Consider the following 14,720-nt stretch of genomic DNA (forward strand, 5'->3'; position numbering starts at 1 on the left):
TCTGATTGTCTTTTTTTTTTTTTTTTGTCCTGCACGTTGAAATATTTGTTGCACCAGGACAAGATAATATTGAATAAATGCAACGAGATATCCTTTTGGTAACAGATTAATTTTATATGTATGAATAAAAATTTGTCTTAAGTGAAGTAAAAAGAAAGGTCAAACCGTTGTATGTTCTAGCTGTTGGAGTCGGTTCTGCTCGAATTGACGAAGTGGCTGTTCCGATTGATTATCACTTTGAGCATTCCTGGGTTTTGCTCTTCAAAACTAGACAAATTTCATAAAATTTAAAACAGTTGATTATATAAAGTGACAAACGAGTTAATCTTACAGTACAGAACGAGCGGCGAGACGCTGTTGAGCGACGTTTTTGATTTTTGGCTTCCCTCCTACTGAATGGGCACCGCGGCCTGTGATAATGTACAGTACTTCTTTTCTACTATTCTTCTTTTTCAGTAAGCGGATGTGCTCGTCGAGGAAAAGATCGAGCAACAGAGTCGCCTCGGAGACGCTCAATGTATGCAAGTCGAGCGTAGTGGCACCCTCGTAGCCCTTTAACATGGCCTTAGCCGCCTTTGAATTGGCTTTCTCCATTAGCCGTTTGTACCAATCGACCTGCAAATGGAAAAGTGTAAATTGAGAGATTTACCCCCCGGGGAGTATAATAATGGCACCATTTGAAGGTAATACTGCATCTTCGCCAAGTTTGAGTGGCCAGTTGAATCCTGAGCTTTGCTTATGCACTCTCTCCTCTGCTGGTAGAACTTTTCTGCGATGAGCCTATGATTTTCGGCTTCGATCAAAGCTTCCTCAGGAGAGCAATAATCAATAAAATCCAGACTTTGCACTTCCTGGTCAGAGTTGGAAAAAAAAAGACAAGAGCCGTTAATTGTATACAAGATATTATTTTTTCTAATAAAAGGCAAAACTTATTTTACATCTTTTGAGGAAGAGGGTTGTTGTGAAAATTGAGGCATATGACCTGCATTGATAAAAAGCGCAGTCACTTCATGTAAAGAGTTGTTCATGTCTGCCAGCATCATAGGCAGAGCGAATTTGTCTACAGTAGGAAATCGTTCTGCGAGTAAATTAATTGACAATTTGCTTGCCACCGTTGCCTCTTGGGCACCATCTTTCTTCTTCTATCAAATAAAAAAAAATCAACTTTAAATGAAAAGTCAAATAATTTAAAAACAATGTTGAAAATACTTCATTATTGGCTAATCTTTGAGCAATTTCAGAATCCATTATTTCTAGAAAGCTGAGGGGCTTCTCGCTACTTTCTTCCATGAGGTTTTCATCTATAAATGTGTTGAAATTAAAATTTATACATATATGCAGGATAAATACAAATGGTTAAAATAATTACATTGATTTTGGAACACCTCACCTGGCTTTTGCAAATCTGTTTCTTTCTTGAGTATTTCAAGTGTTAACTCTTCGTATTCAATGTCTCGATAAACAGATTCTACCGTATAAGCATGGAGCTGTTTTGCCAGTTCTATTGGAACCTCAACCATTGTTTTTTCATCTTAATAAACAAAATCAACATCAGACACTATAGCAAAACATTTTAGCATGAGACAAACTCACTTATCATTGTTGGGTTTATCAGAGTAGCGAATCTTTCGTGTAATTGTAAAACAAATTGTTTGTCGAGGTTGAGCGGAATGAATTCGACCTTCTCTTCTATCGGTGACTCTTCGTCAGAGATAGAATTCAAATCTGTCTTTATTGGGACTTTCTTCACATCTTTGTATTTAGAAACTGGGATTTCAGAGTGAAATTTGCTTTCGATACTTTTGGCCAATTGCTTTTTCTCTTCAGACATCTGGCTTTTTTTCTTTTTTTGCCTCTTTTTTTTGTGTGGGTTTGTTGTCACTTTTTCTTCGGTACCGGTGATCCGGGGAGTCATCCCTTTGAGATATTCCTCCGACATCTCGACTCCCGAGTCCAGAAGTGCCTTGACCGTTTTATCAAAATTACTCCCAAAATTTTCAAACACTATTTCAATGTCTTCTTTAGCTACACTGGGAAACATTAAAACCAGATGGTCAAGTTCATTTTTATTTAAAGGAGAATCTAAATCAATTAAGTCATTGACTTGAGCTTTTCCTGGTTCCGGTGAAGGCCTTCTGTCAGTAGGTGGCTGTCGAATGTTTAAACTTGACATTTCTGAATTGAGTGATGACAATGACAAGCTTGGTATAAAACTGTGGACATCGGAAAAACGTTCTTCATTCGATGACGAAGAGTCTTCTTCCACCCCTGAAGAACTGGCATTCATTTTCGACCAAGCCGAACTTAAATCAAGACCGATTAGGTCTTCGAGATTTGACCAGTTTTTCTTAGTATCCTCTAGGTTCAAACTTAATACATCTAGATTTGCAGGATCAGAGCTAGATTTTACTGTAGGCTGAACAGGAGGAACAAGAAGAGGCAAACCGTCTATGTTAAGCATATCCTCTACATTATCGATTGCAAACATATTCTGAAGCCTTTGGTTTAAGAGAGTGGACATATCATTTGACAAAGGCGCGTTCATGGCTACTTTCGCTATCACGGGGGGCTTACAGTAGGTGTATTTTGCATCCAACCTTCGTAACAATTCCTCTCCTGAAATATTTGGTTCAAACTTACTCATACATCTCGAAATGGTATTTTCATCCACCCCATGCTGATTTTTCAAAACAAGCACTGATGATGAAGTTTTCCAAGGAGTGTCCGGTTCGAGAGTTTCAATTATATAACCATTGGCAACACCGACTTTAGCATTGTCAAACATTTCCCAAGCTTCTAAATGTGTGTTATCGATAAATATTGGACTTCTGCCTTCGCTCACGGCTTTCGAAACAAGAGATCTGTTCCAAGCATGAGCTTGGCTGATATGCGACTGCGAGTACTGGTAAAAATTATTGTTAGGGTTTGTAAAATAGTCATCTGCGCTGAATAGATGGCCGGAAGGATTGGCACCCAAAGCGGCTAAGAATCCTCTGGCAAGAGTCGTTTTACCACTACCTGGACAACCCCTCATGAAAATCATGACAGATATTCCACTTTTGGCATACATGAAAATCCTCTGCTCTGTACTCTTTTGTTGTTGAAGTCCTTTATAAATTCTCAAAACGTCTTCATACTTATTAAGATTGGCTCTGGGCAACTTTGAGGGTTGGTCCATTTTTTTAGGTTTGTTGTTCACACATTTCCTGTTTTTTAACAGCTGTATCACATTTTTTGAACAAGGAGTGAATGGAGCAGCAGCTGTAGGTACTGATTTGCCATAAGCAAGATTCAGTCTGTTCAGAAGCTCTTCTCCAGAAATATTTCTCTGAAACCTGTCCAAAAGTCGTTTCATCGACGAGATGCTTATTCTATGTTGGCTTCTTGAGGACAACTCATTCACGTTGTACTTCCAAGGTGTATCCGGCTCGAGCGTCTCGACTAAATAGTTATTAGAGACGGCCAGTTCCGTCATCTCTTTCATCTCCCATACCTCTAAGTGTATATTATCTACAAAAATGGGACTTCTCCTCTCTTTGAGCAAATGCAGCATGACCCTCTTGTTCCAGCTGTGTGCTGCAGGTAGTTCGTTCTTGTTAAAGTTATATTTATTCGTATTGTCAAAAAAATAATTATCGGCGCTGATTAAATGTCCTATTTGATCTATGACGCCGGCTTTCTGTAGTATATTTTTAGCTAAGGTCGTCCGCCCGCTGCCTGGGCATCCACGCAGTAAAATAACAATACAAAATTTAGCTTTGATACACTCTTCGATTCTCGCCAATGGAGAATTAATCATTTTTATCCTTTTATATGCAAGTTTTGATTTATCCAGAATGTTTTGACAATCCTTTTTCTTAAAGGCTCTATGATGCATCTTGCCATTTTCCATTGGTTTATTGAAATGCAGCTTATTGCCAGATTTTGAAACATTCATATTGGGAGTGTTCTTTACATTACATTTTCCTAGGAATTTCACCGTCTCTGCAACTGAAAACAACTGTTTATTTAAATAATCAAACTAAACACTCTTGTCACTTACTGTCCCAGTTCATTCCGATGAGAACATTTTTTATGACGTCGGAATCCACTTTCTTCGGCAGAAGCATTTGTTGGCATAATAACACCCTCTGGTTACAGTCCAATATGTCTGGGGCCATTTTACTGAAAAATAACACTTGAATTAATTTCTAGGGTCTTTAATTTGTACAATGATTATATTATTATTTTTTCAGTGTACAAAAAACATTGTCTGCTTATATACTGTTTGGTCAAGGGTGATCAGAGATGGTCAAAGGAAGAACACAACGAGCATGAAGTTGCCAGTAGATTTATGTGTGAGTCACTCTATCATAGGAAGGGTTCTTCAGCACTTAGAGAAACAGGGCTTCACACAAAAAGGCCGACAGGGTCGATCTAGGTCTACATACGAAAGAGATGATAGATTCGCCTGTCATCAGGCTCTAAGTGACATTCCACGGAGGGCCATTGATGTTCTGGGGTGGCATTTCCTTGGACGCCCGCACCAAATTGGTTCTCGTGCGAGGAAGACCAGAATAATGCCAGGCCCCTTAAATTCACATATTGAGGGATGACTACCTAAATGAAGTTGGAATTGAGCGCTTGGTGTGGCTAACTCGAAGTCCTGATAAGTACACAATTGACATTTGGGACCAACTTAAGCGACGAATACAACAATGAAATCCAGGACCATTACATCTAAACACCTTAGAATAGTTGGTAATGTGTGGTGTTTAGTGACGGTTAGTTAATGATTATTTGGAGATCGTGAGATGCGGTCTGGTGTGATGTAGGTTTAGAAAAACATTTTCTTTATCGTGCCAACGTTTCGATCTTTATTGAGATCATCTTCATGGCCTGGGATTTATAATCTCAATAAAGATCAAAACGTTGGCATGAAAAAGAAAATGTTTCTGTAAACCTACGTCACACCAGATCGCATCTCACGATCTCCAAATAATCATAGTTGGTAATATTGCCTGTTCTTGATGAATGGGAAAGAATTTCTCAAGATTTTACCAGAATTCTTTTCAAGGAATCCAAAGGTTCCCCACATCTATAACTTTAGAAATCTAAATTATTTCTTCATTCATTATCACAGAACTAATTAGACTTATACTCCAACAGATATGATTTGTGCTAGAGGTTTCTTAAAACTTTTTTTGTGGCACATGGCACTAATTTTTTTAGAATTAATTAATTTTCACTTCATTTTGTTCTTAAACGCCTTATTTTTGCAATCAAACCTATTTTTAGTATTTAAAACATGAATGAACCTAAACACATTAAAATTTAAGAGCAATTCGTTTATTTTGTCTATCAGTGTATAATATGAGTCATTATGTTCCCTTTGCAATATAGAAACACTAGCTTCTAAAAGGATACCCTGATTAAATCGATATTTTTCATAATTCTTTAAATATTTTAAAACTTTTTTTAAGGTTCTTGTTTGCAATATTGTTCATCTCATTTATTCATTTTGTTTGCAATTTTGTCCATTACACTATTGTCTCAAGTTTTTATTTAAATGTATACAATTTAAATTTGTACATTGTTATTTAACAAGTAAATTTTAGAGTGGCAGCGGAAATGGCCCGGCACTATTACATCCCGTAACAATATTCGGTAACATTTTTATACACCAAGACACAGTCCAAAATATTTAAAAAGGATTGAGGAAAACTTTAACGAAAAACCACAAACAGTAATAAAGGATTTAAACTTTTCAGATATGGACTTAATTACTAATTAGTTTCTTTAGTGATTGATCAGCCTTCTCAGTTTGAATATTTTTCTTTCCAAAAGATACATTGGGGATGAGGCCAGGAAGACAGAAACAACATTTATTTTCTTGTCGAGCTTTCGGCAGAATATATCGCCTTCATTGGGATTCTGTATTAACAAATTAACATAAGTAACTTTTCAAATATACAATTTTTAAAATTTTTCTTAACAGAGTCCTGATGAAGGTGATATATTCTGCCGAAAGCTCGACAAGAAAATAAATGTTGTTTCTGTCTTCCTGGCCTCATCCCCAATGTATCTTTTAGAAAGAAAAATATTCAAACTGATTAGTAAATTAATAAATCAATTAATCAACAAATCAATAAATTAATCAAACCATAAAGAGCTTAAGAAGACACACTTGTACATTTATATACATCCTTAGTTAGACCACATCTTGAATTTTGTTCCCCCGTTTGGTCTCCTTTATATTTAAAACATATTAATATGATTGAAAGTGATCAACATTGATTTTTACGATTTATAGCATACGAAAAACTTATTCCTACTGATAAGATTGACTGCAAGCAGTTAATGTTAGAATTTAGTCTAATAACTTGCGAGGAGCATAGAATAATGTCTGACTTACGATACATGATCATATAGACAGTTCTCAACTAGTAACTTTTATTTCTATTTTATTCTTTAAAAAAAAAACACTTATTTTTCATCTATTCCTAGATCACTAAGATATTCTTAATATTGATTATTTTTAAAAAATCTTAATAGATCTTAATATTTTAGTTTATGTAGATTAATTTTTAGAAGAAAACTGTTATTAAAATTATTTTACTAAAAAATAAATATTTTACCAGTTAATCTTTCTGAGAAGTACATTTATATCTTATACTTTGCATATTTTATCTGACTCAACTGTGATACATGATATTTTACATGATCATATAGACAGTTCTGAACTAGTATCTTTTATTTCTTTTACCATTCCACAAAAAAAAAAAAAAAAAATTAAAATTTAATTTAAAAAAAAAAGTACATTTATATTTTGCTTATATGCCTGTAATTTGTTTTGTACTATGCACAGTTATCTTGTTTTTCAAAAAGTTGATATATTTTTTGTTCTTGGCTTTTGTTACATTTTATATTTATATGAATTGTACATCAAAGGATTAATAATCCGTAAATAAATAAATAAAATAAAAATAAAACATTAAATAATTTAACAATTTTTTAGAAAGTAAGTTATATATATGAATAAATAAAAATGATCATAACAGGATGTGTTTTATCCATTTAACTTGCTTGATTTTATTTTTAAACATGAGTTTGTATTAGAAAGCTGACTATTGTTTTTCATTTTCATTAATTTAAAAACTTTAATGACTTAATTATTGCACATAAATAGATAAAATAAAAATAAATACATTGTTAGATCGAGTTGGTAAAGGAAATAAATGCTTTTGTTAGTGATGGGAGAGTATTGCTTTTCTGCCCTTCACCTTACTGATAACGACCAACGCTAAGCATAAAAGGAAAAAACAATCCTTGAGTTGTTTTGTTTATTTTTTAAAAATTCAAATTGCAATTTAAACGGATCTTACCCTTGGATCGAGGATCAGAGATTTAACCAAGTGAAACGAAATATTTATGGAAATTCCAGTGTCGTCTATTCAGTCAATTCCGCGGGACGACAAAGTACTAAGCGACAACAGGCGATCCCCAAGTTCTAAATAACCAAAAGCAAAGTTGGGCCCGTTTCCTAACAGAGGGCACTCGTGTTTCAATTTCAAACCGCTAAAATTTACTTAAAAAAATAAATAAATAGACTAAAAATGGCTAAAATATTCACTATTACAGAAGAGAGGATATAAATTATAAAATAAAAAGTTTTCCCCGTTAACAAATCAGTTGGAAAAGTGATTATGTAACTTTAAACGGGTGGGGTGATGACTCTTTCTGTTTTGATAAGCATGGAAAATGCTTAAACGTCATTCCCAGTCTTTTAATGATGTGCTGGCACTTTTTTCCTCTACCAAGGCGAAAAACCTTGAATTATTATTGATTTCAAAAGAGGAATATTTCACTTGTTCTATAACAACTCTCAACACAGTCGTATATGTCTAACAAACAACAAGACATATAACTTGCATTGCACCCCATTAATTAATAAAGCAAAGAAAATTTGAGTTTTCTTCCATTAGAACTACAAAAAATTTTAGAACAACGATTACACTGTTTAAAGCTATGTACCATTTGTTGTTTGGTCGCCAGAAAATATTTAGTAATTCAATAGAAAATGTACAGCGATTTATTCGCACTCTTGTTTAAAATTACTAGAACTTGGATGTATCGTACCATTACTGTACTATGAATACCGTATTATGAAATCTGTATAAGTGCATATAGTTTAACACCAGACAAAAAAATTATTTTAAAAATTGAATTATAATAAGAATTATTTAAAATTTAGTTCGATTCGTCAACTCATGTAAACAATTAATTAACTTCCTTGACATTGTGGTACATTTTACCTTAAGTCTAAAATATGAAGTAATTCAATAGAAAATGTACAGCGACGATTTATTTGCATTCTCTGGTTTAAAATTACTAGAACTTGGATGTACCGTACAAACTTATGAAATCCGCATAACCGCCACTAAACATAAGACTTCAAAATAATGACCTGATATTTTCTGACAAATTCTTCAATTATAAAAACCATCTGAAATACTCTTCTATAGCCGGGTCTCTTTAAATCATAAAGCATATTAATAATATAAAAGCATACAGAAGAAATTCCTCTTTGCAATTTTTTAACACCTCAAAAAACACCTACATTGATTTAATTTTCTTATAAAAACTTCTAGACGGACTAGATTCTTTTCATTTATTGGCCCTGTTAAATTTTAATGTTCCTCAATTTTTAATAAGAATGAAGTAGACCAATAATTACACATACACTTGATAATTAATCATATTTTTTTAATAAAAAATAACAATCATATTTACCAGGTGGGTTTCAATTCTTTAATTTTTTCTAATTTCACCACAGTTGAGGAGTGAACACTTCCAGTTTACAGTTTCATCGCTGTAAATAAAAATATGTATCACAGCTTAGATTTGCAAGAACCAACAACTCATGGTAATTTCATTTTGTTGTAAATTAACTTTATTTGAATTAACAGTGGTAATATTTCAGAATCAAATGAAGCGTCTAATCCTCGGCTTGAATTAGCACTGACTATTTTGTCTTACATCTTTGTCATTTTAACATTTCCTCTGGCAATCTTATGTGTATTTCAGGTAAATTAGTATATTTTTATTCTCCTATGGTACAAGAATCATTTTAAATTATTTAAAGGTAGTAGCAGAGTACGAGAGAGCGATAATATTCAGATTAGGGAAGATGAGAGAAGGAGGTGCAATAGGTCCCGGATTATTTTTTGTCATGCCTTGCATAGATAGTGTAGAAATAGTTGATCTACGTACTGTATCAATGAATATACCTGAACAGGAGGTACAATTCATTATTTAATTTATGATCTGTGTTCAAATCCATTCAATGTACTTTAGGTCATAACTAGAGATTCATGCAGTGTATCAGTCGGTGCTGTTGTTATTTACCATATTGAACATCCTCTTCCTGCCACGCTTCGTGTTTCCAATTACAGGTATCATAGGTTAAAGTATTTACAATATAATTATAAAAAGTGTTAAAACAATTTTGAACAGTGAGGCCACCCGTCAGTTAGCCGCATCGACTTTACGTACTGTCCTTGGGCAGAAATCGTTGTCAGATGTTATGTCACATCGGGAATCAATAGCACAGAGAATGAAAGAATTTTTGGACAAAGCAACTGAAACTTGGGGAATCAAAGTGGAGCGAGTTGAAATGTAATAAGTCAGAAAACAATTTTTCGATGCCTCTACTTGTGTGGTTGTTTCAGAAAAGAGATACGACTGCCGCCTCAAATGCAGAAAGCAATGGCTGCAGAAGCAGAAGCTGAGAGAGAAGCAAAAGCCAAACTCATCGTTGCAGAAGGCGAAATACTTGCAGCGAAAAATCTGAAAGAGGCTTCGCAAGAACTTGAAGAAGACCCAATGGCTCTTCAAGTATATTACATTAAAAAAAAATAATAATGTACGTCTGAGTAAATTATAATTTTTTTTTCAGCTTCGGTATCTGCAATCCCTCAATAGTATGGTTGGTGAAAATAAACAGACAGTAGTTTTCCCAGTTGATTTGCTTCAACCATTGTTAAAATGAGAAAAATGACTGATTTCACTCCAATGTCTTGTTACATTCTCATTGTAATACTTTTTAAGATTTAATTATTCTGTTGAACACTATCAACTTATACATTATCAAAACTGTAAATAATTTACAAATCATATAAATTGTCTAAAACTTACTGTGTATTTTTTTTTTTAACTTGAAATGTATTTTTCCTATTATTGCAATGCAATCTTGAACTAAAATCTTGCATCTAAAATTGCAATCTTGTGTATTTCTTCTTAGTCATAGAAAAACTTAACATTATATAAAAATTTTTTATTCTACCTTTTATTGTGTGTTCAAACTGTATCTTGGTGTTGGTTAATTACAGTTCATTTCCCTTTAGTTAGTAGTGGGAAAATCTTCCATTATCCATACGCCAATGTAAATTTTGTGACAATATCAATTGGCCTAAGATAAAAACAATCTCAACATGAACATGTGATAGCATGATAAAAAGTCAAAGGGGAAAGCCCAAATATATGGCTGGTGTGTGGTGTTTAGTGACCGTTAATTAATGATTATTTGGAGATCGTGAGATGTGGTCTGGTGTGACGTAGGTTTATAGGTTATAAACGTTTAAATTATAAATCCCAAGCCCTGAAGATGATATTAATAAAGATCAAAACGTTGGCACGATAAAGTAAATGTTTTTCTAAACCTATGTCACACCAGACCACATCTCACGATCTCCAAACAATTATATGATTGGTACCTAATTACTATTATTTCTATATGAATATACTTTGATCAAATTAATAAAATATTTGTCTGTTCAATTGATATTGAAGATCTTTATCTTGAACTTCAATTGCGTAGAAAGGATATTTATTAAGCAAAAAGTTCCATATGCTCAGAAAGGCAAGGGTTATAAATTTCTATTGTAGCCCATTTGTATGTATGCCAGGTTTGAATGCAGGCCCTCTAGATTTGAACCCAAGACCTTTACCTTGCAGTGATGAGCGCTGGGTCAATGCCTAAACCGCTGCGGCCACCGATGCCCCCCCCCACTTTATATGTTTAACCAAAAAAATATTTCAAGGCTACAGGTCTAAAAGAGAAAACAAATTGGAAAATTATGTTATTTTATTTACATAATAAAAATTAGAAAAAAAAGGCTACATATATACACTGTTAAATGTTATCGTCCTCTTCAACACCATCGTCTTGTGAGTGTTCGTGAAGTAAAACGTACTCCCTTGAAGAATACGCAAATTTAATTACATCTCTTTCCATAAGCTCAACATATTTCTTTGGTTCTATTCTTTTGTTGTTTATGTAGGTCCCATTTGCTGATTCCAGGTCTATTATGTAAGGTCGTATCCTACGTGATTTGACTCCATCCTCTCGGGTGTACGGTACTATCCTGTACTGAAGGACGGCGTGCTGCTTCGAACAGGACGGATGGTCCACAGGCATGTCTGCCACTTTTCTATCTCTTCCTGAAAAAAAAAAAGTTATATTTTTATTTATTGTTCTTTTTATAATCAATGCAAATTTATTTTAATTACCTATGAGATAAGCACTTTTTCTATGTATATAAAGTGTGGGCAAAACTTCGTCTCCTTTAAAAGGATAAAGGCGCCACCTCCTTTTTGGTTTACCAGCTTCAGGAGGCTCTGCGTACTTAATTACAACACCGTTGTAGGTATTGACTTCTTCGGCTAATTTCCCTGAGAGACCAAAATCAGGTTTAGCTTTATTTTCCATTGGCTTTTTCTTTGTGTTCTCATCATTTTTGCCCCACTTTTCTCCTGATGTGCTGTAAAAAAAATAAATAAATAAATTTTAACATTCATGTTTTGATTAAAAAAAAATATTTTGGTTGTAAAAATATGTCTAACTTTTCAGCTGCACTTTTAGAATTTTTCGTCCGATGATCGGGTGGCGATTTTTCCACCTTTATATTGTCTTCGTCCCTCATTTTTTCCTCTTGGCGCTGTTTTCTTCTGCAGACTTTCTTCTCTCCCGAAAACTGTCTTCGTTCTTTTTCACTGTATAGTGATCTTCTCCTGTCCCTGTGGTCCAGAGAGTGGTTCCGCTCATGGCGTTTGTTATCCGGCGACCTGCGACGATCTCTGTCGTCCGACAACCTAGGCCTCCTTCTCTCCCTTTCATCGTCATCGCTATCAACCTGCCCATCACGGGGATGGTGGCGGCTATGGTGGCGTTCGAAAGACGGTGACCGCTTATGGCTCTTGTGGTGCTTCTCCTTCATATTTACTTCAGCTAAAAAAAGAAAATAAATAAATAATTAGTATTAAATATTATTTTTATGTAAGCCAAGACCTTACATATTCTTTTTATGTAAGGTCTTAGTTAAGATTAAAAAATTAGTGTCACAAGTGGGATTCGAACCCACGACCTTCAGCTCAATACACCTTTGCTCTAACCACTTGAGCTATCACGTCACGTTATCATAGCTATCAAGAAGTACCTCAGACAGAAGGATAAAAAGAAAATGAGGGAACAACAGAATTCACCCATTGGACACAAATAATCCAAGAACCTCCTATCCTAACAAATTTCGGAAGGAAAGAAGTAATAGAATGTATCAAAAGATGTAGGAAAAACTGCGAATCCTAACAGGATTGTTAACAGTACAGTGCAAACTAAACGGACATTTAAAGAAGATTGGTATAACCCAAGACGGCACATGCAGATTCTGCAAAGAAGCAGAGGAAACACCAACACCTATTAACAAAGTGTCGTGCTACACTTGCCCGCAGGTGGAAGTGTTTGACCGTAGAAGAAATTCAGCCACTGAAACCAGGCCTACTAATTAAGTCCCTTGATGAAATAGGACTCATCGGTGTGCTATAGGCCCAGCCCGGGGATGCAACAGATCTCAAAGGGCGCAGTATAGTACACCCGACTAATACGTCTACATCTCTTCAAATGTGCAATTCATAATGCATTACAGGCCTAAATCACTACAACCTTGTTTTTGGTGAAAATAAAAGAGATGGAAAAAAATGGTCAAAGATCAATGATACACCAGTGACAGATATTTTAGCTCAATCAAACTGCATTTGTGGCAATCTGCCTGCTTCAGTCGTTAATTTAACAGGTAGCGAAGTTTTAAAATGCAAACAGCATGATCAGAACCAATCAAATTATAAGTTCAAGACATTGCAGAACACAGGATAAAATTTAACGATAGAACAGTGAAAGTTTCAAATGTGCAACTCATGATGCATTTCAGGCCTAAATCACCACAACCTTGTTATCGGTGAAAATGAAAAAACCGTCAAAGATCAATGATACATATGACAGATATTTAGCTCAATCAAACTTCATTTGCAGAACAGGATAATCATTAGGAAAGTAGTAATTTGGTCGATGCTGATCATTCTGGTCTGCGTTTTCAGTCGTGCAGAGATAACAACCAAATTATAAGTTTTTGGCTCAAAGGAGAGTGCAGGATAAAATCTAACGATAGAACTGTAAGTGAAAGCTTCAAATGTGCAATTCATGTTGTGTCATTCAGTCAATGATCAATGATACACTAGTGACAGATATTTAGCTTAACCTAACAGCTGAAATGACAAACACCAGTACCAATGTAGTTTCACATGAAGACATTTTATAACTGAGCATGTATGTATGTCGTATTAGTAATAAACAATGTTTTCTAATTTTTCATAGTATACTGAATGAGCGAGTTTAATCAGAATTGTTGAAACTAAAAACTATGAAGTTTCGACAGCTTTTAAGATATGCCCTGAGGCTAAAAGATTGACCTGTACACGAGCAAGTTTTATTTTTTAAACTGCAAACAAACAGCTTGTAAAGCTGTTGTCAAGTTTAAAATTGTTTGTTTATAAACAAATAATCGACACGGTTGTACAAACGTAGAAAGAGAGGCATACTCACAATAAAAGAACGGTCGAACACAATGGTTTTTTCACATCCTGCGCCGGTTTAAGCACTCATTTTAATTTTTTTTATTGGTTTGTCGTGTTTTTTTGAGAAAAATGAAGAAAAACAGAAAATAAAGACGGGAACAACAGATGACTGGATGATGCGAAGCAGGATCGACGGAGTGATGTCGACTGTAAAGCTCGAAAGTTGTTGACTGGTGGCGCCCACCAGGGTCATTGCATCATCACAGCCGATAAACGACATAAGACGGGAGATGATTTCAAACGGAAATTCAAACCAATTTCGCCCTTTTAAACCTTTTAACGATTGTACATTTGTTTATTTCGACTTTGAAATCTGTTTTTAAACGACTTTTTTAAAAATAAAAACATCCATTATAGATGCCAGCACTGTCCCTAATCCACGTGACTCATTTTATGGCTTGTTCACTATTGAGAATTTAGTGAAAGTAGATTTATGGCTTTCCTAATCCCTTTCTACTCAAAAGAATGCAAAGCCCGTAAATTAAAAAACGAAATATATATAAAAATGAATTTCAAGACTCCAAAGCAATGATTTTGTGTTCATCAAACCAAATTTGTTATTGAAAAAATGAAAATAAACTGCATAAAAATCATGCATTTAAAAAAACAAAAAAAAAACAATTTAAACATTTGCTGCCCTCTAAAGAAGAAAGGCAGCGTTTCGTTAAAAAAATTAATCAAGAGAACAACCCAAAAGTTACGTAAAAACAGACGTTTTGGTTTCCTTTCATCGGAAGAATAAAAAAAAAGAATCTTCAACATTCTCCCATCAA

General features: G+C 34.4%; 3 protein-coding genes across 3 annotated transcripts; 1 reads left to right on the forward strand and 2 right to left on the reverse strand.

The window, feature by feature from the left end:
• Positions 1-10: 10 nt before the first annotated feature.
• On the reverse strand, positions 11-7,654 carry LOC106672130 (NEDD4-binding protein 2). The gene is made up of 9 exons (XM_014403303.2): positions 7,365-7,654; positions 4,043-4,164; positions 1,594-3,990; positions 1,391-1,531; positions 1,210-1,301; positions 939-1,142; positions 675-851; positions 332-615; positions 11-267 (listed from the first exon to the last, which is right to left on the reverse strand). Exons 2-9 carry the CDS (start codon positions 4,158-4,160, stop codon positions 177-179), a joined length of 3,504 nt encoding a protein of 1,167 aa, XP_014258789.1. The 5' UTR covers positions 4,161-4,164; positions 7,365-7,654; the 3' UTR covers positions 11-176.
• A 1,093-nt stretch (positions 7,655-8,747) lies between these two features.
• LOC106672087 (erythrocyte band 7 integral membrane protein-like) lies at positions 8,748-10,159 on the forward strand. The gene is made up of 7 exons (XM_014403221.2): positions 8,748-8,905; positions 8,963-9,066; positions 9,125-9,280; positions 9,337-9,434; positions 9,496-9,657; positions 9,711-9,876; positions 9,938-10,159. The coding sequence occupies exons 1-7, from the start codon at positions 8,866-8,868 to the stop codon at positions 10,028-10,030; spliced, it is 819 nt and encodes a 272-aa protein (XP_014258707.1). The 5' UTR covers positions 8,748-8,865; the 3' UTR covers positions 10,031-10,159.
• A 948-nt stretch (positions 10,160-11,107) lies between these two features.
• Positions 11,108-14,394, reverse strand: LOC106672140 (smad nuclear-interacting protein 1). Its single transcript, XM_014403317.2, has 4 exons — positions 13,916-14,394; positions 11,884-12,268; positions 11,551-11,801; positions 11,108-11,481 (listed from the first exon to the last, which is right to left on the reverse strand). Exons 2-4 carry the CDS (start codon positions 12,255-12,257, stop codon positions 11,174-11,176), a joined length of 933 nt encoding a protein of 310 aa, XP_014258803.1. The 5' UTR covers positions 12,258-12,268; positions 13,916-14,394; the 3' UTR covers positions 11,108-11,173.
• Positions 14,395-14,720: the final 326 nt, after the last annotated feature.

Source organism: Cimex lectularius, unplaced genomic scaffold (genome assembly GCF_000648675.2).
Source record: "Cimex lectularius strain Harlan isolate CLEC.00 unplaced genomic scaffold, Clec_2.1 scaffold93, whole genome shotgun sequence".
Lineage (NCBI taxonomy): Eukaryota > Metazoa > Arthropoda > Insecta > Hemiptera > Cimicidae > Cimex > Cimex lectularius.

What these genes read in the sequence shown, in the direction of transcription:
- LOC106672130 (XM_014403303.2), bottom strand. Translation starts at nt 4,160, where the DNA reads ATGGCCCCAGACATATTGGACTGTAACCAGAGGGTGTTATTATGCCAA. An exon ending in AACAGATTTGCAAAAGCCAG is followed by an intron (nt 1,302 to 1,390) that starts GTGAGGTGTTCC and finishes ACACATTTATAG; the next exon opens with ATGAAAACCTCATGGAAGAA. An exon ending in CTCGCCGCTCGTTCTGTACT is followed by an intron (nt 268 to 331) that starts GTAAGATTAACT and finishes AAATTTGTCTAG; the next exon opens with TTTTGAAGAGCAAAACCCAG.
- LOC106672087 (XM_014403221.2), top strand. Translation starts at nt 8,866, where the DNA reads ATGTATCACAGCTTAGATTTGCAAGAACCAACAACTCATG. An exon ending in GCAAGAACCAACAACTCATG is followed by an intron (nt 8,906 to 8,962) that starts GTAATTTCATTT and finishes GTAATATTTCAG; the next exon opens with AATCAAATGAAGCGTCTAAT. An exon ending in CAATCTTATGTGTATTTCAG is followed by an intron (nt 9,067 to 9,124) that starts GTAAATTAGTAT and finishes AATTATTTAAAG; the next exon opens with GTAGTAGCAGAGTACGAGAG.
- LOC106672140 (XM_014403317.2), bottom strand. Translation starts at nt 12,257, where the DNA reads ATGAAGGAGAAGCACCACAAGAGCCATAAGCGGTCACCGTCTTTCGAA. An exon ending in TCTAAAAGTGCAGCTGAAAA is followed by an intron (nt 11,802 to 11,883) that starts GTTAGACATATT and finishes TTTTTTTTACAG; the next exon opens with CACATCAGGAGAAAAGTGGG. An exon ending in AAAAAGTGCTTATCTCATAG is followed by an intron (nt 11,482 to 11,550) that starts GTAATTAAAATA and finishes TTTTTTTTTCAG; the next exon opens with GAAGAGATAGAAAAGTGGCA.